We start from the raw sequence: 27,210 nt of genomic DNA, 5'->3' as shown, positions 1-27,210 counted from the left end.
AAATCCTCAAAAATGATGGAAAGCGGCATGCTATAGTATGCCGTTCGAGACCATGGGCTATAGCCCATCGCCATGGTCATAAATGATGAAAAACGAGGATTTGAAAAAAAGACGAAAATGACTCCAAGACGATGGGCTATAGCCCATGGTCTCGACTCGGGGTGATTTTCGTCTTTTTTTCAAATCCTCAAAAATTATGGAAAACGGCATGCTATAGTATGCCGTTCGAGACCATGGGCTATAGCCCATCGCCATGGTCATAAATGATGAAAAACAAGGATTTGAAAAAAAGACGAAAATGACTCCGAGACGATGGGCTATAGCCCATGGTCTCGGAGTCATTTTCGTCTTTTTTTCAAATCCTTAAAAATGATGGAAAACGGCATGCTATAGTATGCCGTTCGAGACCATGGGCTATAGCCCATCGCCATGGTCATAAATGATGAAAAACAAGGATTTGAAAAAAAGACGAAAATGACTCCGAGACGATGGGCTATAGCCCATGGTCTCGGAGTGATTTTCGTCTTTTTTTCAAATCCTCAAAAATGATGCAAAACGGCATGCTATAGTATGCCGTTCGAGACCATGGGCTATAGCCCATCGCCATGGTCATAAATGATGAAAAACAAGGATTTGAAAAAAAGACGAAAATGACTCCGAGACGATGGGCTATAGCCCATGGTCTCGGAGTGATTTTCGTCTTTTTTTCAAATCCTCAAAAATGATGCAAAACGGCATGCTATAGTATGCCGTTCGAGACCATGGGCTATAGCCCATCGCCATGGTCATAAATGATGAAAAACAAGGATTTGAAAAAAAGACGAAAATGACTCCGAGACGATGGGCTATAGCCCATGGTGTCGGAGTCATTTTCGTCTTTTTTTCAAATCCTTAAAAATGATGGAAAACGGAATGCTATAGTATGCCGTTCGAGACCATGGGCTATAGCCCATCGCCATGGTCATAAATGATGAAAAACGAGGATTTGAAAAAAAGTCGAAAATGACTCCGAGACGATGGGCTATAGCCCATGGTCTCGGAGTAATTTTCGTCTTTTTTTCAAATCCTCAAAAATGATGAAAAACGGCATGCTATAGTATGCCGTTCGAGACCATGGGCTATAGCCCATCGCCATGGTCATAAATGATGAAAAACGAGGATTTGAAAAAAAGACGAAAATGACTCCGAGACGATGGGCTATAGCCCATGGTCTCGGAGTGATTTTCGTCTTTTTTTCAAATCCTCAAAAATGATGCAAAACGGCATGCTATAGTATGCCGTTCGAGACCATGGGCTATAGCCCATCGCCATGGTCATAAATGATGAAAAACGAGGATTTGGAAAAAAGTCGAAAATGACTCCGAGACGATGGGCTATAGCCCATGGTCTCGGAGTAATTTTCGTATTTTTTTCAAATCCTCAAAAATGATGAAAAACGGCATGCTATAGTATGCCGTTCGAGACCATGGGCTATAGCCCATCGCCATGGTCATAAATGATGAAAAACGAGGATTTGAAAAAAAGACGAAAATTACTTCGAGACGATGGGCTATAGCCCATGGTCTCGGAGTGATTTTCGTCTTTTTTTCAAATCCTCAAAAATGATGGAAAACGGCATGCTATAGTATGCCGTTCGAGACCATGGGCTATAGCCCATCGCCATGGTCATAAATGATGAAAAACAAGGATTTGAAAAAAAGACGAAAATGACTCCGAGACGATGGGCTATAGCCCATGGTCTCGGAGTGATTTTCGTCTTTTTTTCAAATCCTCAAAAATGATGCAAAACGGCATGCTATAGTATGCCGTTCGAGACCATGGGCTATAGCCCATCGCCATGGTCATAAATGATGAAAAACAAGGATTTGAAAAAAAAATACGAAAATGACTCCGAGACCATGGGCTATAGCCCATGGTCTCGGAGTCATTGTCGTCTTTTTTTCAAATCCTCAAAAATGATGGAAAACGGCATGCTATAGTATGCCGTTCGAGACCATGGGCTATAGCCCATCGCCATGGTCATAAATGATGAAAAACGAGGATTTGAAAAAAAGACGAAAATGACTCCGAGACGATGGGCTATAGCCCATGGTCTCGGAGTGATTTTCGTCTTTTTTTCAAATCCTCAAAAATGATGCAAAACGGCATGCTATAGTATGCCGTTCGAGACCATGGGCTATAGCCCATCGCCATGGTCATAAATTATGAAAAACGAGGATTTGAAAAAAAGACGAAAATGACTCCAAGACGATGGGCTATAGCCCATGGTCTCGACTCGGGGTCATTTTCGTCTTTTTTTCAAATCCTTAAAAATGATGGAAAACGGCATGCTATAGTATGCCGTTCGAGACCATGGGCTATAGCCCATCGCCATGGTCATAAATGATGAAAAACGAGGATTTGAAAAAAAGACGAAAATGACTCCGAGACGATGGGCTATAGCCCATGGTCTCGGAGTGATTTTCGTCTTTTTTTCAAATCCTCAAAAATGATGCAAAACGGCATGCTATAGTATGCCGTTCGAGACCATGGGCTATAGCCCATCGCCATGGTCATAAATGATGAAAAACGAGGATTAAAAAAAAAGACGAAAATGACTCCGAGACGATGGGCTATAGCCCATGGTCTCGGAGTGATTTTCGTCTTTTTTTCAAATCCTCAAAAATGATGCAAAACGGCATGCTATAGTATGCCGTTCGAGACCATGGGCTATAGCCCATCGCCATGGTCATAAATTATGAAAAACGAGGATTTGAAAAAAAGACGAAAATGACTCCAAGACGATGGGCTATAGCCCATGGTCTCGACTCGGGGTCATTTTCGTCTTTTTTTCAAATCCTTAAAAATGATGGAAAACGGCATGCTATAGTATGCCGTTCGAGACCATGGGCTATAGCCCATCGCCATGGTCATAAATGATGAAAAACGAGGATTTGAAAAAAAGACGAAAATGACTCCGAGACGATGGGCTATAGCCCATGGTCTCGGAGTCATTGTCGTCTTTTTTTCAAATCCTCAAAAATGATGGAAAACGGCATGCTATAGTATGCCGTTCGAGACCATGGGCTATAGCCCATCGCCATGGTCATAAATGATGAAAAACGAGGATTTGAAAAAAAGACGAAAATGACTCCGAGACGATGGGCTATAGCCCATGGTCTCGGAGTGATTTTCGTCTTTTTTTCAAATCCTCAAAAATGATGGAAAGCGGCATGCTATAGTATGCCGTTCGAGACCATGGGCTATAGCCCATCGCCATGGTCATAAATGATGAAAAACAAGGATTTGAAAAAAAGATGAAAATGACTCCGAGACGATGGGCTATAGCCCATGGTCTCGGAGTCATTTTCGTCTTTTTTTCAAATCCTTAAAAATGATGGAAAACGGCATGCTATAGTATGCCGTTCGAGACCATGGGCTATAGCCCATCGCCATGGTCATAAATGATGAAAAACGAGGATTTGAAAAAAAGACGAAAATGACTCCGAGACGATGGGCTATAGCCCATGGCCTCGGAGTGATTTTCGTCTTTTTTTCAAATCCTCAAAAATGATGCAAAACGGCATGCTATAGTATGCCGTTCGAGACCATGGGCTATAGCCCATCGCCATGGTCATAAATGATGAAAAACGAGGATTTGAAAAAAAGACGAAAATGACTCCGAGACGATGGGCTATAGCCCATGGTCTCGGAGTGATTTTCGTCTTTTTTTCAAATCCTCAAAAATGATGCAAAACGGCATGCTATAGTATGGCGTTCGAGACCATGGGCTATAGCCCATCGCCATGGTCATAAATGATGAAAAACCAGGATTTGAAAAAAAGACGAAAATGACTCCGAGACGATGGGCTATAGCCCATGGTCTCGGAGTCATTTTCGTCTTTTTTTCAAATCCTTAAAAATGATGGAAAACGGCATGCTATAGTATGCCGTTCGAGAGACCATGGGCTATAGCCCATCGTCTGGCAGTGATTTTTGTCTTTTTTTCAAATCCTCAAAAATGATGAAAAACGGTATGGGCTATAGCCCATGGTCATAAATGATGAAAAACGAGGATTTGAAAAAAAGACTAAAATGACTCCGAGACCATGGGCTATAGCCCATGGTCTCGGAGTGATTTTCGTCTTTTTTTCAATCCTCAAAAATGATGCAAAACGGCATGCTATAGTATGCTGTCCGATATGGGCTATAGCCCATGGTCATAAATGATGAAAAACGAGGATTTGAAAAAAAGACGAAAATCACTCCGAGACCATGGGCTATAGCCCATCGTCTCGGAGTCATTTTTTAAAAAGTTCCAGCATGTGTCTCCACAGTAAGCTGAATTTGAAACAGTGTGAATGCAGTTTCTAGGTGAAAGTGCTTTTTTGACGTGCCAATATCTGCCATTGAGCCCCATTGTAGATTTATCAAATTTGAAAGCACTATATTTCTAAAACTATGAAACATTTCAAAGATTCCTTTTCAGGCAAACATGTCCACCGTAAGATGAACCTAAGTAGGTTTGAATGGGGTTTCTAGGTGTAAGTATGTAGGACTAGTAGCGTGACGACGAGTATAATAAACTGGAAGAAAAGTAACGAGTGTGTGTTCTGGTCCTGTTGATTGAGCAGAGCAGGACCTATAGCCCATGGTCTCGGAGTGATTTTCGTCTTTTTTCAAATCCTCAAAAATGATGCAAAACGGCATGCTATAGTATGCCGTTCGAGACCATGGGCTATAGCCCATCGTCTGGCAGTGATTTTCGTCTTTTTTTCAAATCCTCAAAAATGATGAAAAACGGCATGCTATAGTATGCTGTCCGATATGGGCTATAGCCCATGGTCCTAAATGATGAAAAACGAGGATTTGAAAAAAAGACGAAAATGACTCCGAGACGATGGGCTACAGCCCATGGTCTCGAACGGCATACTATAGCATGACTCCGAGACCATGGGCTATAGCCCATGGTCTCGGAGTGATTTTCGTCTTTTTTTCAAATCCTCAAAAATGATGCAAAACGGCATGCTATAGTATGCCGCTCGAGACCATGGGCTATAGCCCATCGTCTGGCAGTGATTTTCGTCTTTTTTTCAAATCCTCAAAAATGATGAAAAACGGCATGCTATAGTATGCTGTCCGATATGGGCTATAGCCCATGGTCATAAATTATGAAAAACGAGGATTTGAAAAAAATACCAAAATGACTCCGAGACGACGGGCTATAGCCCATGGTCTCGGAATGATTTCCGCCTTTTTTTTAAATCCTCAAAAATGATGCATAACGGCATGCTATAGTATGCCGTTCGAGACCATGGGCTATAGCCCATCGTCTCGCAGTGATTTTCGTCTTTTTTTCAAATCCTCAAAAATGATGAAAAACGGCATGCTATAGTATGCTGTCCGATATGGGCTATAGCCCATGGTCATAAATGATGAAAAACGAGGATTTGAAAAAAAGACGAAAATCACTCCGAGACCATGGGCTATAGCCCATCGTCTCGGAGTCATTTTTTTAAAAGTTTTTTCAGCATGTGTCTCCACAGTAAGCTGAATTTGAAACAGTGTGAATGCAGTTTCTAGGTGAAAGTGCTTTTTTGACGTGCCAATATCTGCCATTGAGCCCCATTGTAGATTTATCAAATTTGAAAGCACTATATTTCTAAAACTATGAAACATTTCAAAGATTCCTTTTCAGGCAAACATGTCTACCGTAAGATGAACCTAAGTAGGTTTGAATGGGGTTTCTAGGTGTAAGTATGTAGGACTAGTAGCGTGACGACGAGTATAATAAACTGGAAGAAAAGTAACGAGTGTGTGTTCTGGTCCTGTTGATTGAGCAGAGCAGGACCTATAGCCCATGGTCTCGGAGTGATTTTCGTCTTTTTTTCAAATCCTCAAAAATGATGCAAAACGGCATGCTATAGTATGCCGTTCGAGACCATGGGCTATAGCCCATCGTCTGGCAGTGATTTTCGTCTTTTTTTCAAATCCTCAAAAATGATGAAAAACGGCATGCTATAGTATGCTGTCCGATATGGGCTATAGCCCATGGTCATAAATTATGAAAAACGAGGATTTGAAAAAAATACGAAAATGACTCCGAGACGACGGGCTATAGCCCATGGTCTCGGAGTGATTTTCGCCTTTTTTTCAAATCCTCAAAAATGATGCATAACGGCATGCTATAGTATGCCGTTCGAGACCATGGGCTATAGCCCATCGTCTCGCAGTGATTTTCGTCTTTTTTTCAAATCCTCAAAAATTATGAAAAACGGCATGCTATAGTATGCTGTCCGATATGGGCTATAGCCCATGGTCATAAATGATGAAAAACGAGGATTTGAGTTTAGTGTTTCATTAGTGTTTCATTAGTGTTTAGTGTTTCATTAGTGTTTCATTAGTGTGTAGTGTTTCATTAGTGTTTCATTAGTTTTTCATTAGTGTTTAGTGTTTCATTAGTGTTTCATTAATGTTTCATTAGTGTTTAGTGTTTCATTAGTGTTTAGTGTTTCATTAGTGTTTAGTGTTCCTTAGTGTTTAGTGTTTCATTAGTGTTTAGTGTTTCATTAGTGTTTAGTGTTTCATTAGTGTTTAGTGTTTCATTAGTGTTTCATTAGTGTTTCATTAGTGTTTAGTGTTATAGTGTTTAGTGTTTCATCAGTGTTTCATTAGTGTTTAGTGTTTCATTAGTGTTTAGTGTTTCATTAGTGTTTCATTAGTGTTTAGTGTTTCATTAGTGTTTCATTAGTGTTTAGTGTTTCATTAGTGTTTAGTGCTTCATTGGTGTTTAGTGTTTTATTAGTGTTTCATTAGTGTTTAGTGTTTCATTAGTGTTTCATTAGTGTTTAGTGTTTCATTAGTGTTTAGTTTTTCATTAGTGTTTCATTAGTGTTTAGTGTTTCATTAGTGTTTAGTGTTTCATTAGTGTTTAGTGCTTCATTAGTGTTTAGTGTTTCATTAGTGTTTCATTAGTGTTTAGTGTTTCATTAGTGTTTAGTGTTTCATTAGTGTTTAGTGTTTCATTAGTGTTTCATTAGTGTTTAGTGTTTCATTAGTGTTTAGTGTTAAATTCGTGTTTCATTAGTGTTTAGTGCTTCATTAGTGTTCAGTGTTTCATTAGTGTTTAGTGTTTCATTAGTGTTTCATTAGTGTTTAGTGTTTCATTAGTGTTTAGTGTTTCATTAGTGTTTAGTGTTAAATTAGTGTTTCATTAGTGTTTAGTGTTTCATTAGTGTTTAGTGTTTCATTAGTGTTTCATTAGTGTTTAGTGTTTCATTAGTGTTTCATTAGTGTTTAGTGTTTCATTAGTGTTTCATTAGTGTGTAGTGTTTCATTAGTGTTTCATTAGTGTTTAGTGTTTCATTAGTGTTTAGTGTTTCATTAGTGTTTAACAGGCCAACAGGGAAGTTCGCATCCTGCCAGCCAGGTGCAGCAACCAGTGCTGACCACACCCCAGCAACCACGTCCAGGGCACCCCTCCGCGGATCCGCCCACATGTCCTACAGTCCTTTCTCTCCTGCCAGAACCAACAGAAGGCTCTCTCTGCCTTGTGTGTTCTTGGGGTACTGCAGGCACTGAGAGGTCACTAGGACTATGGTTTGCCTCCTGCCTAGGGTCCTCCTACGTCTCACCAGACTGTGCGTCTGTGCGGCGTGCGTCCATCCTTGTCCACACTTGGCATTACTCTGGTGTATTTGAGTCAAGGAAGCCTTCTCTGAGTCTGTGTCACTGTCATTGTTGTTGTCGTTGAATCTGTCCTATCGTCGAGTCTCTGGTGGTGAGATTACCGAAGTGTTTTATGTGTCCGTGCTTGGACACGTATCTGTGCTTGGACGCGTAAACATACATACATAGGAACACACACTGTAGCTATGCAATGGAGTCGCTGCACCACTCAAAAACTACATGTTGATGTAAATACATTACTACAAAAGGTTGTATGTTGGTCTCATAGACCAACATATGTTGTTGCCATGACACCTGAAAAGAGTCAATGCAGGGTTTAACCCCTATCATATTTTCTCTATTCTGCCCTGTAATCTTTCATAAATTGAGTAAATTGTGCAAGCTACAATTGTATGATGTTCAGTCATCTATATTCATAATCTACAGTAGTGTTGGCACGATTCTTGCTCAAATGTGAACCTCGATTTTCCTCCACAAGACTTGAGATCACGATTCTATTTTTTTCCCATGAAAATATTTGCCTTTTAGTCTGTAGTTGCTGAATTGAACATTATTACATTCAAAATGTGGCACCTGGAGACAACTAATGACTTAAACGTCTCTTAAAGTCTCTCTTGTAGCAAAAACATAAGAGTAACTGAAATTAATTGGACAGCCAACTAGTGCTGCACGAATCTTGCTCAAATTTAGAAATGAGATCACATATAGGTGTCTGAATCTAGATCTCAATCTTGTAGCAGTAACCTACAGTCAAATCATGAAAAGTAATTACATCTGTGGACTAATCTACACTCAGTAATCTACAGTCAGATGAAATCTGTAAAGTGTTCCACAAATATGTGTAGAGATCCACTATCAGACAACAGAGAAACATGCAATAGTTTTAAGATCATTTTCAATCCCACACATCAAATGGCCCTTTCATGTTTTTTTTTTGTTAGATATTTTTATTTCATGGAAATACAACATTTCAAATCCTTCACAGGACCATTATTGTTGTACATCTTATAGTCTTTTCTCTCTTTTTTTGTATTTCAAAACATGGTCACTCATACAACAATATAAACAAAACCTCATGTCACAAATGGAGTCATTGATGACAATAAATTACACTTGCCATGCTAAGGTTTGAAGATGATGCATTGGTACCTTCATTCTTATTTTATTATTTTCTTCTTCATTAGATTAACCCTTAAATGAACAATAAGTTGGACCTGTGTGGATAAATATAATAAAAGTACCACTGGAATTACAAAAGAAGCTTCATTCAAAAATGGAACAGATAAAGGTAGACAAAACCAAGTGGGTGTTTGTAAGTTTTCCCTCTAAAGATTTCACACAATTTTGCTTAATAAAAACAAAATAAAATAAAAAATAGGGACTATTTTTTGCATATTTTGATAAGACTGCTAAATCTAAAGCAAAATTCCAACAATAGTAAATACTGAATATATTCGTGGAAACATCCCTTGAGATGATATTAATTTTTTCCTAAAAAGGGATATAATTTCCCTTGGGGGAGATTTAAATGTACAGATTCATTTGCAGGTCTTCTTTCCAGACCAACTTCCATTCACACTCAAAACTGGGTAATCTAATACAGCATTGTCTTCATACAACCTAGAGGTATTTTCTAAAACGTTTGCTTCTTTGTTTTTACCCTTAAACACATTTTGCGCAGATGAGGATGTGTCTTTAAAAATGGTAAACAATATCACTGTATTCATGTACAGAATATTTAAAAAAAAAAGTTTCAACAAACTGACAAAAGAGAAGGAGAAAAAGAAAATAGTTGATGAGGTTTCCGGTCAGTAGACGAGGCAAGTATACATAGAGTAGGATGTAAATTAAATTATCAATAATTAAAAAAACAATAACAATTACAACACTCAAAACACTTCACTTCTTTGTGAAATTTACAGTGGGGGTGGTACCCAATCCAAGGCAAGAAAACCGGAAAGCGGGTAATAAAAAATAAAAAATAAATAAAAGCAAACCAATGAATGATGCCGTTACCTCATTCCATTGAAAGCGGGGGAGGTGTGCTGTGAGGTGAGAAGTACTGAAATGTACGGCATCACTAAGAAACACACTCTAGTTTTAAGTGGTTACGGGTCTGGGGTCATAACACAAAAAACAATGATGTCTGCAGCAGTACTTACAGCAGTTGTAGTAGTACTTATCAGAACACAGCACGGGACGTAAACCATCAATCACTTTAGGCTACAATAATACTCGTACAAAATTAGTCGTTGAGTTAATCGGGTATACGTTTTCAACCCCGTTTAGTTCATCGATATCTCGACTGTTAATTGGATTTCGTCTGCCAGGATCGCTGGACAGCTTCAGAATGACCACAAGGACAAAATTAGGCATAGAGATTATAGTGTACTTAAATCTGTTGGCATTTTGAATAAGGGTCAGACATGCATGAGTGTGAGTGACAGCCACACGGATAGGAAAAGTAAATAAAAAAAAGAGAGAAAGAAAGAAAGAAAACAAAAGAAAGAAAAGGGAAATGGTGTTAATATTACATTTCCACCATTGGTCTCATCCACGTCACAAGTTGCTAAGATTTTGGAGGGTTTAGAGCAGTGGTTCCCAAAGTGGGGTCCGGGGACCCCCAGGGGTCCTTGAGGGAGTTCCAGGGGTTACCCACCTACTGTAAATGATAGTTTGGAACCAAATGGACCTTATGTAACTCTGAGAGTGTACAACTGGAACCAAATGGACCCGTTAGTCAGTCTAGTCTAGTCTAGTCTAGTTTAGTCTAGCCCGTTAGTCTAACGGGTCCATTTGGTTCCATTTGTACACTCTCAGAGTTACATTAACATTGATTTTACAATATAAATCGGGGGTCCCAGAGATAGACATGCCATTAAATGGGGGTCTGTAGACTAATATGCATGTCAAACTGGGGGTCCTTGAAATTAAACGGGCTGAGAATCACTGCTAGAGCCGTCAAAATCTTCTCTTATGGAGGTCCATGGCATATCTTTTTTCAAATGGGGCTCATCAGTGTCAATTTGGGGGTCCTTGACATGAAAAAGTTTGGGAACCACTGGTTTAGAGGGGTTCAAGAGCCACAAACAACAAGAGATGACAACGTCAAGTTGTAGCTTTTCTACCATACAGACAGTTCTTATGGCCGTTGTTGTAGCTTCAAGCATTATTAGAGACAGCCACATTCTGGACCCCATCATGACAAATTTCCAAGGCCATTTGTCTTGGTATATATACTAATACTAATATACCATCAGAGTACATATAGTAGCTCTGAATGACGGACCGATCGACCAGTGAGAGGCAGAGTGTGGATCACAGCTATGGAGAGTGTGTGTGTGTGTGTGTGTGTGTGTGTGTGTGTGTGTGCGTGCGTGCGTGCGTGCGTGCGTGCGTGCGTGCGTGCGTGCGTGCGTGCGTGCGTGCGTGCGTGCGTGCGTGCGTGCGTGCGTGCGTGCGTGCGTGCGTGCGTGCGTGCGTGCGTGCGTGCGTGCGTGCGTGCGTGTATGTGTGTATGTGCGTGTGTGTTTTAACTTGTGCAACGGGTGTGTCTTCAGCAAGTGGTGGCCAGGGACTGGTGTATAGGAGGCTGGAAGCAGCGGACATGCTCCACGGTGGAGCTGTCCGTCTCCACGGCCTTCATGTACTTGTTGAGGATGGCAAAGATCTCGTTGTTCAAGATCTGGTACTTCCTGATGCGATCCGCCATCTTCTTCAAGGGCTGTGGGTTACACGACAAAACAAGGAGAGAGAGGACAGACAGTGGTTTTCAACCAGTGGTCCATCAAGGGGTTCCAACTTCCGGTTCCCCAGCTAAATGATGGAAAGTTGGTAACCAAATGGATGGACCCTTATAGATCTTTAAATGAAACCATTTGGTTTCAGTTTACACTCTCAAGAGTTCAATTATTGTTAAACATCTGCATTGGTTAATTTACAAGAAGTCTACACAATTACAGAATGTACTAGCGCACTGAGCGCACTGTGCAATGCAAACCAATAGGTGAGTGCCATCCGGTGCGGAATTTCCGAACGCGCCCGAATTGTTATTTTGATCAACATTTGCCTGTTATTTCTCCTATGGTACCAACATCAAGACAAAATATTACAAAACGATAACAAAATATTGAGGCTAAATTGAGGCTAAATGGTGGTCCGTGGCTCAAATGCCGAATAAACAATATGGGCTATGAAATGAAAATGGTTGAAAACCACTGGGATGGAGGATGTACTGTATGCAACCACTTTGATTAGAATACAGAATGTAAACGTGATCATTTAGGACCAAAAGCCTGTGTGATTGTGTATGTTATGAGTGTTTAAATCGAGTGTTATCGAGCATATCGTTGCTGTCGAGCAGAAACCTTGGATCCTGTCGTGGGAAAAAGTACTCACGTGTTTTGCTTAAGTAAAAGTATAGTCTACTGGAATTTCCATGAACCCAGAAATGGTGATTCGTATAAACTTTTATGATAGAAATGTTATCTATAGGCCTAATGGATGGAATTCAGCTTGGTTGCTAAAAGTTGCATGTTGAGTAATTAGCATATTATGTGACCATACCAATAACACTTTTAGCGCTGCGCCCTCCAGTGGTCAAATGGTACCTCTGCGCCATGCTTCACATCAACATCAAGCCCCACTTCCATGTGTGTCACATGCTTCACAAAGACGAAACCGAAAGTACATTGTAGTCTAGCAGCTGGCGATGTTGTTTATCTTTCGCCAGGAACTGTAATATGTCGGCCACAATGGGATCAAAAATCACTATTCTCATCTGAACGCTGGACGGATTTGACAAAAAGACAGATGTTTGAGTATTTTTCAGAGAAAACAGGCAGGGAAGAAATCATAATGAGTGGATTCCAATGGGGTGTGCGCGCATTTCGCCTTGTGCCTGGAGGGATATTGCAACCTGCCTAGCAACCTGGGCGCAGTAGAGGTATGTGTTTGGCTTCTGCTGGTGGATTTTGATATAAAGTGATTACCCGCGGTGCCGCGGGTCATGGCGACACGTATAAGGCAAAATAAATCAAAATTTCATGACGTGTCAAACTAGGGGGTTTTCATGATACTGAATCCATTCCAAGCATTAGATTTGCACAACAAAACACCTTGGGCAAAAAGCTAGCCTGGTTAATAAACCAGACCGAATCAGCCGTTGGCAAAAAACAATTGCCTACCAGCGGATTACGGTCTGGCGAGGCTCAGTAGCACGCCTCTTTCCTACAACCGAGAACAGGTCGGACCAATCGGGACACGGTATGCAATATGGGCGGGCTTTGGTACAGTGACGTTCAATGCTTGAGACTTTTGACTGACAGTAGCTCTGACCAATTGCGTCAAAGAGAAAATGTTTGAACCCGCCCCCCGGGAAATGAAATCCAAGTGGAGCCAGCCCAGACTAATATACCGCGACAGTGTTGTGTGATATTAGTCTGGCTTATTAGCCAGGCTAGCAAAAAGCGGCCATAGCCGTCAAATGTGATGAGGTCAGCGCATTTGGGCTAGTGGCTATGGCCGCTTTTAGCGCAAGGAGTGTTTGTTTGCCTTACACAGGTTGTTAATGGTATGGTCCCATATTATGCTAACTCAAATTGCTTAACGTGCAACTTTTAGCAACCAAGCTTAAGCTCATCTGCTAAGCCTACAGATGAAAAGATTGAATCATAAAAGATCATACTAAGCAACATTTCTGGGTCTAACATGGGACTTATGGGGGCTTCCAGTAGACTAATACTGCAGTGTAGAACTACGCCGTAAGTAAAAGTCCAGAATTCAAAAATGTACATGTACTTAAAGGGACATTTCACCACTGGAAGAAACTGCAGTCACAACAACATTAATAGTATTTGTAGTAGATAACAGTAGCACAGTTTGAAATTTGCACCATATGGCTAGAAAGTATGTGTGTTTGACTGGATAGCAGAATGGATGAAATGATTATTAGACAGTATATGCTTTTTTTCTTCGGCACGGCATACTACGTAATACGTATACATAACGGTAGCACACTACTGCTTGTGTATCCATATTTAAACTATATTCAATATAGCTGGGGGTCCCCAGCTATGATTGATAGTTAGGAAACAAATGGACCCATGGATCTGTAACTCTGAGAGTTACAGTCTCAGAGTTAAACTAACAGTGATTTTACAATATTAAAATTGTGGTCTCAGAGATAGAAATGCCATTAAATGGGGGTCCGTATAGATAGACTAATGCATGTCAAACTGGGGTCCTTGAAATTAAACTGGTTGAGAATCACTACTAGGGCTGTAAAAATCTTCTCTTATGGGGGTCCCTGGCATATCTTTTCAAATGGGGGTCGGTGGGCAAATTAGTGTCAATTTGGGGGTCCTTGGCACGAAAAGGTTTGGGAACCACACTGCTCTATAACAGGGGTTCTCAACGTTTTTGGCCGGGGACCCCCGGAAATGCTTTGGCAATGTCTCGGGACCCCCGCCCCGCCCCCTCCTGACCCCCAATATAAATTGACTGCTACAATAACCTTAACCCATTTTGGGCGGAAACCCCTTTTGGTGTTTTAAAGGGGCATTCCACTCATTTTCTAGGAAACACAGAATGGGAGGACTGTTTTTATTATTTCCACACAACAGCTCTAAGGTATATTAATGACATAGTAAAATGTTGAAAATGGGTGGTTTTCCCCTTTAAGCATTATGTTATAATTTAGCTATTGAAAAATAGCAGATCTACAAGCTCGTAGGTCTGCTATTTTAGAAAAATCGTGAAAATAAAATTTAAAAAAAAATCTTTTTTTTGTTTTTTTTTGAAAATAATTTGGGGACCCTCCAAAATAATTTGGCGACCCCCCCCCGAGGGGTCGCGACCCACGGGTTGAGAACCCCTGCTCTATAGCATCAGAAACGCTATTATGCTAACCGGGAGGTCACACTAATTTGTTATTGAGCTCCTAACATCGTCCCTCACCTCATATCACCTCAATCTGAGTAAATTCTGAGAAATCGCAGCTAAGATCGCATGCGCGCGCGTGTGACTCAAAAATAGCACATCCAGCGTCGGGGAGCCGGGCGCCTTATAACTCTAAGGGAGCAGCGACGATAGTGCTGGCGGTGCCCCTGAACACACGCACGTTCATTCACTGGGTGCGCAAATGCAAAAGGTGTCATTCTTGATTGTGGTTTTTTTTTTATATATAATTTTTATCCCACGATTTTGTAACCCATTTTTCACCCCTGTGTCAATTATCTAGTGTGATCCTGGGCTCTACACACCCTCCGCCAACCTAGTCCCCATATATGGGGGACATGGGTAGAGCAACAGACTTGAACTATTGCTTCCTTTCCTTTGGACGTAGCGCGTGGAAGGAACACATTATTCCAACCAGTTCCTTTCCCCTCCATCAGGCGCTCCGGCTGGCCAGGGGGAGGCAGTTTAGAGACCAGGATTACTGCATGTTTTTTTGTGAGGGTACCTACCCTAGGGGACACGGGGAGAACATGCAAACTCCACACAGAAAGGCCCTTTCGCCAACCCCGCCTCGGGTATGGGCACTGATGACGCGGAGGAGGAAACACGCCGCCAGCACCCACCGCATCCCAAGAGGGAATCGAACCCAGGACCTTCTAGCTGTGAGGCGACAGCACTACCAACTGTGCCACCGTGCCCCCCGTTCTTGAGTGTGTTACACGCACGTGAATCACATTTCGTCATTTGGTGAAGCGCCAGGGCCCTCAGAGGGGTTGATTCGGCACTAGGTTTTATAAATATTTAAGAAATGCAAGGTATTAACGCTCACTAGACGAAGAACTCCATCCCATTAAATAATTACACCAAGGACGGAGATAAAAGAGCGCACCACTCTATAGACTGGGAGCGTCTATTGGGCAACATTCAATATAATTTCCAGTTGGGCTGTCACCCAAAGTGGTCCATTTTAATGCATGGGATAAAAAATCTAAAAACGCGAATAAACTCTGAATTTGACGGCCCATTTCGGCTAATGCTATGCTAACTGCACAATCAAGGTGGAGTCCTGTGTCACCTTGAAATGGGCTCTGAAGCTGCAAATCGCTGGGCACACTGATTTAATGGTTCCAACTGACCCTGGGCGATTAGAGTGTTAACGATAGCGTGTCACAAAATAATGTTTTGGTCTACTCTATTCTATAAAAAATACAAATAAATGTAACGTGAAAAAAAGAATAGAAATCCATTAGAAACCCACCACATTCTTGATGATCTCATCTTTGCCGTCCTGTCTTTGCACCTTGAGCAGGTGATAGCAGAAGTCAAAGAGGTCGAAGCGGCGCTGCTGGCCCAGCAGAACGATGATGGAGCAGCCGGCCCAGTTCAGGCCGTCACCGAAGCACTGTCTGGAAAGACAGAAACAACACATACACAGTTCAGGCCGTCACCGAAGCACTGTCTGGAAGGTGAAACAACACATACACAGTTCAGGCCGTCACCGAAGCACTGTCTGGAAGGTGAAACAACACATACACAGTTCAGGCCGTCACCGAAGCACTGTCTGGAAAGACAGAAACAACACATACACAGTTCAGGCCATCACCGAAGCACTGTCTGGAAGGGGAAACAACACATACACAGTTCAGGCCGTCACCGAAGCACTGTCTGGAAGGTGAAACAACACATACACAGTTCAGGCCGTCACCGAAGCACTGTCTGGAAGGTGAAACAACACATACACAGTTCAGGCCGTCACCGAAGCACTGTCTGGAAGGTGAAACAACACATACACAGTTCAGGCCGTCACCGAAGCACTGTCTGGAAGGTGAAACAACACATACACAGTTCAGGCCGTCACCGAAGCACTGTCTGGAAGGTGAAACAACACATACACAGTTCAGGCCGTCACCGAAGCACTCAAGAGTTAAATTAGTATTGATTTTACAATATACAGTAGATTGGGGTCCCAGAGATAGACATAGCCTAATTCATGTCAAACTGGGGGTCCTTGAAATTAAACGGGTTGAGAATCACTGCTAGAGCCGTAAAAATCTTCTCTTATGGGTGTCCCTGGCATATCTTTTCAAATGGGGGTCTGCAGGCTAATTTGGGGGTCCTTGACATGAAATAGTTTGGGAACCACTGATGTAGACGATGCAAGCAGATTGACATGAATACAGACGTGTGTGCAGTGCACGGTGCACACACATTCACCCATAACTCATATAGAATACAGACGTGTGTGCAGTGCACGGTGCACACACATTCACCCATAACTCATATAGAATAGCGCAGGGTTCGCCAATTAATTTTCCTCAATGGCCATAGTTTGACTAGAGTATCAGGCTGGGGGCCGAGTCCATGCACGTGACAAATTGGGGGGTTTATTTTTTGTAGATGTAGAGCTGTGGTTCTCAACCTCCTTGAGGGGGTTCCAGGTGGTCCCCAGCTAAATGATGGAGAGTTGGTAACCAAATGTACCCTTATAGATCTTTAACTAATTCATGAATTCATTTTCATGGCAAGACCCCATTTGAAAATATAATGGGAGGGCTCTAATAATAATAATAATAATGAAACTTTTTTGTATTTGTATAGCACCTTTCATGACATGAAATGCAGCTCAAAGTGCTATACAGAGCAATGGAGAAAGAAAGAAAAGAAAGGCAAGGCATAAAACATTAAAATAATAGCAGTAATGCAATACAGTGAGGACATGAATAACAAAAAAATTAAAAGATCAATTAAAAGCAAGAGTGTAGAAGTGGGTCTTGAGCTGTGCTTTAAAAATGTCTACAGAGGCTGCCTGTCGAAGGTACAGTGGGAGCAGTGATTATATCTGGGACCTCAATTTATTATAACTTTATTTTATATCGTAAAATCAATGTCAACTTAACTCTGAGAGAGTACAAATGGAACCAAATGGACTTGTTATGGTTCATTTGGTTCCATTTGTACACTCTCTGAGTGCCAAAAGCCCTTGAATATGATTAAGGATTACTGTCATTATGGTAATCTCACACTTATCGCACATTCTAGGTCTTTCATTAGACCTTCCAGGGGCCACAAGGGGGGCACCTCGTAGGCCGCAAATGGCCCGCGGGCCACCTATTGGGGAACCCTGTAATAGCGTATATAAGTGGGCACTCACTCTGCCGTGAACTCGTGCGTGCCGACAGGGATGCAGTAGACAAACTGCATGGCGCTCCACAGGCGGTGGAACTCCATGCACTCGTCCACGTGCATGACGCCGTTGGTGGGCGGGGGCCCGCGCCACACGGCGTCCTGCAGGAAGCTGCGGATGCGCGTCAGGATGACCTCGAACATGGAGAGGCCGCAGCACAGGCGCTCTTTGGTCAGCAGGTCCCCCTCGCGGGCGATGGCGATTTGCTGAGGGAGGGCCGGCCGTGGGTTTTGCCAGAAGGAAGAGAAGAGAGGACACAGATCAATTATCAGAAGAATATAATGTTTCCACTTTCCAGTATTGATTATTTTCTTGCCAATTATGCTATCAATTACTTTTTCGATTAATTGAAATAATGTTTTTGTTAAATCAACATTCAACACAAAACATTGTTCAAGGCAGGCTGTGCCTTTGCCTACCTATTGTAGGCAAAGGCATTTGCCTTACTTGTTTAAGCTTTTGCCTCCCCTCATAGTCGAGCAGCTTTTTGTGTATTATTTGCTATGTAGCCTATATATTTTGCCCTATTCAAGACTGACAGACAGTGTATCAAACAGAGACAGGAGAATACACATCTATTCTCTCTGCATGCATCCCCCCAGAACCGGTTTTCACATCACGACCACACACACAATGTTCCGACCTAATTCTCCAAAAAGTTTGTCCAGGGCAAACTTAATTTTCGACGCGAAGACGCCTAAACCTGTAGGCGTACTAGGCTACCACCACACCGCTAAGCTTACACCACAACCACACCACCCGCACTGGGTGCTGCTTTTGCACGCTTCTGTCGCCGGTCTCCACAGAAAATCGGGGATCTATCATAGCTATGATCGAGGAGCCACCAATATTAATTTACATGGCTTGAATACAGCTATACTGGCCACTTTGACGAGGCTGCTGAGCCTGTTCTTGTGAGCCAGGATCAGATTACCGTACCAGGCAACAATACAAAACATAAGAACAGATTCAAAAAAGCTTCTGTAGAAAAAAAGTCATTACAGACGAGACATTAAAAGAACGCATTTTCCTGCTGGACTTTTTTGATGTAGAGGCAATATGAGAATCAAAGCAGAGTTTGTTGTAGCAGTGTAGGAGCAGGACTAGGAGGAGTCCTTCTAAAGCTGATGATCATATATTTTGTTTTAGTAACATTTAACTGTAGGACTGTCACACCAGGATATGAAATCATCGACCACTGGACGGTGCTGTACTTCGTCCTCTCCAAGAAGGCTAACAATCACAGAATCATCAGCTAATTTGATTATAGGCCTACTAGATCTGTTAGGGTGATTGCAACAACAGTCATTGGTATACAGAATATACAGTAGTGAGGCGAGACAACAGCCTTTGGAGAACCAGTGGAAGAGTCCAGCAGAGAAGACAGGACCTCATTTACGCTCACACACTATCAGTTAAAAAGTCAATGATCCAGCCAACAAGGTTAAGATCCAGTTTAAAGGAATTGATTAGCTTTTGGGCTAAAAGATGTGGCTGGATCGTGTTAAAGGCAGAGGAAAAATCAACAAACAGCCTGGCCTGAGTTTTTTTCCCCCTCAAGGTGGCGATACAGGAAATGCAATAGGGTGATAGTGGCATCATCTACACGTACCTCTGCCAGACCTGTATGCAAACTGCAGGGGATCCAGAGATTCCTCCACCTGCTTCAGGATGCTATCTTTGACTAGCTTTTCTAAGGATTTCATTACTAAGGAAGTCAAAGCAACAGGCCTAAAGTAATTTAATGTCTTTGGGGTCCTAATTTTGGCGACTGGGACAATTGTGGACTGTTTCCATAATTTAGGGACCCGCTTTTGCTGAAGAGATAAATACAAAATAAAATGAAAGATGGTGCAGAGCTGTTCAGCACATGTTGAGAGAACCTTGCCACAGATGTTATCCGGCCCTGGACTTTTTGAATTCGTGTGTCTGAGTGACAACAAGTTGACAACAAGTCAACTGACAACAAGTTTGCTTGTTGGTTTCAACCCAATCTGAGAATCCCACCGTCAAATATTCGGGAAAACAGCGGCCCCTGTTGTTCTTTGAGGCAACAGTCTGTCTTGAGAGACTAGTTTCAACCCAACAAACTTATACAAAGTTTATATATCAAATGGTGTGTTTCCTTTTATACAAGACATACAAGAAAGACCCGCACTATGCAAATACTTATTCAAGTCTTCAGGGGGGCTTCAAGGGGTTCTGAAATGGACCCTGTAACTCTGAGAGGGTACAAAAGAAAAGTTTGAAAACCACTTGGTCTTCAGAGATTGTCCTGGGTTGGCATCCATGAGCATGAGTATAATATTATGCTCTGTGTGTCCTTCACTAGCACTGGAAGCACCGTGTGTGTGTGTGTGTGTGTGTGTGTGTGTGTGTGTGTGTGTGTGTGTGTGTGTGTGTGTGTGTGTGTGTGTGTGTGTGTGTGTGTGTGTGTGTGTGTGTGTGTGTGTGTGTGTGTGTGTGTGTGTGTGTGTGTGTGTGCGTGCGTGCGTGTGTGTGCGCGTGCGTGTGTGTGCGTGCGTGCGTGCGTGTGTGTGTGTGTTAGGACAAGTGGACAAGAGATCCAGTATTAAGTCATTTGACACTTGGTTGCATGCTGAAAATAGCAGATCTACAAGCTCACAATGTGTCATGCTGCGATGCGTTGTGAGCTTGTAGATCGGCTATTTTCAGCAAGTGTAAGATCAGTCATTACGACGTCATCAAGGCCTGCCAAAATGCATTTTAGTCGGCCAAATCAACTGTAGATTTAGAACTAGACACAACACTAAAACATTCCAGGTGGCAAAAATGTGACTAAAACCAAATGAAAACTATTCAAGAGACTGACTAAAACTAAAATCAAAATTTGCTGTCAAAATCAACAATTATGTTAGACTCACCTGTGGGGTTCCCAGCCTCTCGATCAGAGGCACGAGGTGTAGAGGAGCATATTTGGCCTCCAGCCTTTTCATCCTCACTTCAAGGCGCTCTCCCTCTGTACACCAGCAATTAAAGATAGTGTAAGTAATTTTCTTTTGGTTACAATGAGTGTTAAAAAGCTATATATTGTGATTATTGGGATATATTTTGAGTACTCATTGCTCAGTGATGTAAATAGGTTTTCAATGTAATGAGTCCTGGGATGGTCTTTTAGATGAGTCCCAGGGACATTGTATGAGTCCCACTTCAACGACGTTAGGAGTCATATTTTGCCATTTTTACAAATTGCAACATGTTAAAGGGTAAGACCACTTTTGTTGAGGTTTGGGTTGTGTAGTTACCTTGCCATGATGTAACTCCAAATGTGGACAAGAAATAAAAAATAATTGCTCCAGTGATTAGAAATTGATAATTCGAAATATGCTCCTCATTGACTTACATTGTACACTAAAACGGCTCTCAAAGTCACTCTTTTAGTACGTAAACAAACACAAACAAAGTTGATTCAGACAATATAGAGCATCACCAAAACTCATGTGGTTTTATTTTTTCATAAAAATGTTAACCTCCTGTTGATTTTACTATTTGAAGAACTGGATCCGGATCCACGGATCCAGTCCGGGTTTTCTTCCTAATAAAATGGACAAATCAACAGGAAGTTAACGTTATTATGAAAAAATAAAACCACATGAGTTTTGGTGATGCTCTATATTGTCTGAATCAACTTTGTTTGTGTTTGTTTACGTACTAAAAGAGTGACTTTGAGAGCCGTTTTAGTGTACAATGTAAGTCAATGAGGAGCATATTTCGAATTATCAATTTCTAATCACTGGAGCAATTATTTTTTATTTCTTGTCCACATTTGGAGTTACATCATGGCAAGGTAACTACACAACCCAAACCTCAACAAAAGTGGTCTTACCCTTTAACTCCCATTTAATTTTATATGGTTATAATGTGGTTGTAGAAAACAGAAGAATAAATGATTATTATAACTAAAGCTAGCAAAATAAACTAGAATAAAAAACAGTACAGTAGTACAGTAGTGCATCCCGTGGATGCAGAGGTCGTTGCATTTTGTGATGCAAGTCCCCATGTCTCTCCAGCCGTTTATTAAACATTTAGACCTGAGCACAATTCTACAAATGTCTGCTAAATCATGACAGTTTTCAGAAAAACCCATGTTTCTATATCAGTCAGTTTTAAACACACGCACGCACGCACGCACGCACGCACGCACGCACGCACGCACGCACGCACGCACGCACGGTTGAATCTGTCTTCAGTCTTGTGTGAGAGAAGCGAATGGGCCTGAGTGTCCTGAACGTACGTACCTTTGATGTAGACTCTGGGAAGAATGTTCTGGAAGGGCGCCGCGTGAAGCAGGTCACACACTTCCTCCTGGGACTGAGGTTCAAGCAAACAAACAAAGAGAGACAGGTTCTCTAAAACAGAGGTTTTCAACCTTGAGAGCGTTCCAGGTGGTCCCCAGCTAAATGATGGAGAGTTGGTAACCAAATGGACCCTTATAGATCTTTAACTCTTGAGAGCGTGAAATGAAACCAAATGGACCCTTTATGGGTCCATTTGGTTTAATTTTACGCTCTCAAGAGTTAGAGGAATTATTATATTGATTGATTGCCTGTTATCTCTCCTAAATGGTATCACATCAATACAGCATGAATATCTGGGCAAAAATCTTATCCAACGATAACAAAATATACAAAGTTTCAGCCGGGTCTGAGAGGCTAAATGTCATCAAATGGTGGTCCGTGGCTCAAATGCAGAATAAATAATGGGCCTTGATACGAAAAGGGTTGAAAACCACTGCTCTAAAACAACAGCCTCTCAGACAGTATACACTAGTAGGAACACTTAAGTGTCTAGTTTTGTCCTCTCTGTAAAGAGCATGCAGTGCAGAAGAGTTTCTCTAGAGCTGACCTCAGAACTGGTCTGCAACTCTGCATATAAGACTGAATCAGAGGGAAAGTTTCAGAGGGATTATTTCAAACGTTTGCCTCAGCTACGATTAAGACCATAGAGGGGCGGCAGTGGATCAGGGGTAGAGTGGCCAGTAGAGCGGCCGGATGACTGTGTGAATGGGAAAATGTAATGCACAATCTATGTAAAGCGCTTTGGGAAAAAGCGCTAAATGCGCCATGAACATATTTCAGAATTAAGCTCATTGTAGCAGTGTTGTAAAGGAAAGCTGCTGTTCATGTAACTGGTCATTCTTCTTAGGTTGGCAGTTGCATTTGTGTTAATGGTTTAGACCAAACTAAACACCACACTTTACCCTGGCTAAAAGAAGAAGAAGAAGAAGAAGAAAGACAAAGATTTAAAAAAAAAGAAGAGGGCATGCAAGGATAAATGACACACTGCACCACACACTCACACATCTATGGATGAAACCGTTACAATTCACTACAAAAACATGCTACCATTCACAGAGCATGGCAGTCAAAGAGAAATGAAGCAAAAGTTAACAGTTGGCTAGTGTTGCATTAGAAAGGCATTACAGGTGCTGGCATGCAGTATGCGGTATGCAGGCAGAGGCACTAGAGTGAACCAGAGATGTACCATCACCTCTGCCATGGAAGCATTCAGCATCAATACCCACTTTTTTGTGTCTAATTTTTCTTCTTCTATATTTAGTATTCGTGTGCGTGCGTGCGTGTGTGCGTGTGTGTGTGTGTGCGTGCGTGTGTACGTGCGTGCGTGCGTGCGTGCGTGCGTGTCTGAGTGATTTATTTTACAAAACATTTACTGAAATCATGTAATGTAACAATTTTAGCAAGTCTTTGTGAATATTAATAAGCTAACAATGTAGGCCAGTTGCCTCCATGGCTGTTTGGAGGTGAAACTCTGTGTGCTACAGAAAGGACATAGTGGTGCGACAGAGAGGGAGACACAGAGAGAGAGAAGCCTAGTCTCTCGTGTCATTATCAGTGACAAATACTAAATCCTTACCACCTGTGGTAGTTGCCAGCGTGTAATGAAAAATACAGTTGCATTTCAGAAAACAGATTAAGAAGATGCAAACACACACAAAGGAAGGCTAGGGATCTGTATCCAATATTCATAAGCTCATAACATCCTGTTGTGTCTGAATCAGAAAGAAACATTCAATCACCCAGTTACCCTCTCACCAACACAATTCATGATCATTGCACTGTACAGCATTTGCAAATAGCTCCCCATTAGCAGTCCAAGTTGAGCACATTGAAAGAACAGCAATAATATAAAGAGAACTTATTTTTAAAGCTACAATCAGGGGCTTATATTATTTTAACCAATCTGTGTGGTAGAGTAGAAAACAAAAGGAGGAGAGAGAGAGAGAGAGAGAGAGAGAGAGAGATAGAGAGAGAGAGAGAGAGAGAGAGAGAGAGAGAGAGAAAGATAGAGAAAGATAGAGAGAGAGAGAGAGAGAGAGAGAGAGAGCTGGCTCAACAGTAAAATGTTCTAAACAGGCCTTCAGTGAAACGTATAAGCTGTTGTTCCACGGGCTATGGGATCTGTAGTTCCAGTTGCAGACTTGCAGTCCTCCCAAGTGTTAAGTGTGCACCCCAGGTATGGACTAGTACAACAGAACTAGTACATATAGGTCTAGTACAACAGTACTAGTACATATAAGTCTAGCTACTGAGAAATATCCATTGAGAAATATAGACCCTGGTGTCAGTTAGGACAGCGACTATTTTGCAATTAAATCTGTCCAGCGGGAGAGGGGGGCAATAGACATAAAACTAAAGGACTAAAGCATGGGATTTTTTTAGAACGCGGTCAAGAGGTTCAAGTGTCTCACCAAAGCTTGTTCGATGAGCAGGCAAAAGAGGATGGCGTTGCCAACCTCCCTCAGGCTCTGGAAGACGTCCGTCTTCAGTTCGGCATACTCGATGATATCCTTGAGCTGGTGGTGGAAGAACTCCAGGATGCCTGGTATGTCGAGAGAGAGATGAGTCACGTGTGTTAGAATCCTGGACACCATTTTAACGTAAGAGGAGAGAGAAACGAAGTCGGAAGAGTTGAGATAAAAGTGTATTCATCCATTCGGGGATGGCTACAGGTAAGTTTCAGCAGCAGGAACAATAATATACGAATCCACCAAATAGACAATTCGACCTAAAACTCCTTCAGAAATCCTTATATTTCTCATACTTCATTCTCGCCGTGGTTTTGTTTTGGTGAGATGTGCACTGAGATGTGTAATGCAGTAGCGGCTCTCAAAGTGGTGTCCGTCGGGGAAAACCCCAGGGGTCCTTGATGGGATTCCAGGGGGTACCCAGCAAAATGATTTAATCAAAATCAGTGTAACGACTTTAACATATTATACATACTATCAACTATTTGAAAATAGCGGATCAAAAACTTTATAATCACGTGTCACAATGTGCTACGTTGTCAGCCTATCTTTTCTCTTGTACGGGAGTCCCAGGCACAATGGGGTCTGCTGCATACATATTAACAGCTTTTGTGCTAAAGACGTGTCTACACATCCTCTCAATAAAAACACTTGGGGTGCTAAGGACGTGTATTTAGGTCATTTTAATGGACAGGATCGCTGTATCCATTTTTTGCAAGACGACGCCTTGTGCAGCGCAAAATAAGTGTTAATGAGGAAGTCTTTGACATGAAAACTTCTGAAAACCATTGGTGTATTGCAACGAGGAATGACCTCACTGTGGTTAGTGCTTGGGAGACATGATGACGATGGATCTGAACGGTGTCAGTGGGTCGGTCCATGCGACTGTCCTGACCCACATAGTCTCTAGGAATCAGCTTCCACAAAGTGAGGGCCTCATTAACAGTTTGACTGCAGAATTCATTAATCGCATAAGGCTATATAATAAGGCGATAAGGCTAATTTGACCATTGGGATACACAAAACATGTCGGCGTGTCCAAAAACGTCGTTACTGCACGTTTGGCGTTGCAGGGCAGTACCAGTCCTGTTCTTGAGATGCACCAGACCAGCCTAAAATAGACTTGAGGCACGGTGGAACCCTGTTGTGCTAAACATTGTAAGGGGTCCGAGAAACACCCATGTAATTCTACACCACGATAGTGTCCTATCCTGCATGTCCATGTACCAGGAGCAGAAATATGTTTTTTTCTTTTTGGAAGAATCATTGCCGAGGAATGATTCTCCTGCTCTTTGACTGTTGGGGACTTTGGGGCCTCACCTGGGGAGCCGTATTCGTGGCGTGGCAGGCGGCAGATTTTGGGCATTACTTCTATCAGCGTCTTCACATACTGCAGGATGGTCCCCTGTAACTGGGACACAGGAAGGAAGACAGACAGAATATAGAGGGCCAAGAAGCAAGTAGTGTTGATTTTGACAGACACATTTTGATTTAGTTTGTCATGTTTAGGGATGGGTATCGTTAGGATTTTTGTGAGTCCGGTACCGATTCTGGTTCTGCTTATCGATTCCGGTGCGGTTCCCAATTTTGGTTCCAAAATGGTATAAAATAACTTAAATAAGAGGTCAAATGTTTACTTAACAAAAAAGTTCAATGTCAATTTAAGACATGTAATGAATAGTGTAACATCCTCTTTTCCTTTTCCTTATTTTAAATATATAATATAACTACCGTAATTTCCGGACTATAAAGCGCACCTGAATATATGTACCAAATGTGTACATATACAAACCGCACTGGACTATAAGCCACATAGAGGCCATAGCCGGCCATAGAGATAGATTTAGAAGGTCCCCTAGTGGCCGTTAGCTGTAAAAATCCATACTGTACATTAGCTGCACCGTTGTATAGGCCGCAGGGTTCAAAGCATGGGAAAAAAGTAGCGGCTTATAGTTCGGAAATTACGGTATTCTGTATTTACCCAGGGCAATAGTGTTGTAGGCTACTTCTACTACTAACTACTGACAATAACAAATAAAAGCATGTCTGAGATCTGAGAGCCGCGCACGCACGCACGCACGCACGCACGCACGCACGCACGCACGCACGCACGCACGCACGCACGCACGCACGCACGCACACCAGGCACGTAGCGTGGATTAAATGATTGACTGGGCAAATTAGCATCGCATCTCCGGCCGATAGGTGAGAACAGGTTTGCCGACGTGCTAATGGGGGGACCAAAGGCGGCTTGCATGCTGTGGTTTGCTACTAACAGAAATTTGCATGCACAGAGGCTGCCAAAGTAGGCTATCTTTTGTTGTTGTTCTTGTTTTTTCGCCCCCTCTCTTCAAAGTTAGACTGGGCAAGCTCTAAACTGATCAATGGACCCTATGCCGGTGACACGCACACACTTCAGTGTCAGTCAGGCACAGCGCGTCTCTCTGTCTCTAGACTCCTCGACCTCGACAACTCACAACTCCATTGCCTCCGCCAATCTGCAAGCCACAACGCGTCGCTGATGCGACGCGGTGTAGGCTTGTAGATCAGCTCTGTTCCCTGCACGTCTATTAAAAGGGGGTGACTGCGTGAGAACCGAAATTGAATTATTGTA

At 42.1% G+C, this 27,210-nt stretch overlaps 1 protein-coding gene across 5 annotated transcripts in view; it reads right to left on the bottom strand.

The window, feature by feature from the left end:
* Window positions 1-11,224: 11,224 nt before the first annotated feature.
* cyfip2 (cytoplasmic FMR1 interacting protein 2) overlaps window positions 11,225-27,210 on the bottom strand; it is a gene marked incomplete at both ends in the record, with an annotated part of 42,208 nt that continues 26,222 nt past the window's right edge. For all 5 annotated transcript variants that reach the window (XM_079500936.1, XM_079500935.1, XM_079500939.1 and 2 more), the window contains 7 exons: window positions 11,225-11,392; window positions 15,884-16,031; window positions 17,777-18,015; window positions 20,695-20,789; window positions 22,069-22,141; window positions 24,540-24,670; window positions 25,917-26,007. In XM_079500936.1, coding sequence (XP_079357062.1) covers window positions 11,225-11,392; window positions 15,884-16,031; window positions 17,777-18,015; window positions 20,695-20,789; window positions 22,069-22,141; window positions 24,540-24,670; window positions 25,917-26,007 — 945 coding nt within the window. The remainder of the gene's footprint in view (window positions 11,393-15,883; window positions 16,032-17,776; window positions 18,016-20,694; window positions 20,790-22,068; window positions 22,142-24,539; window positions 24,671-25,916; window positions 26,008-27,210) is intronic.

Source organism: Electrona antarctica (genome assembly GCF_951216825.1).
Source record: "Electrona antarctica genome assembly, chromosome: 1".
NCBI classification, from domain to species: domain Eukaryota; kingdom Metazoa; phylum Chordata; class Actinopteri; order Myctophiformes; family Myctophidae; genus Electrona; species Electrona antarctica.
Note: the sequence above shows the minus strand (reverse complement) of the source record. Positions and strands in the feature narration are given on the sequence as shown.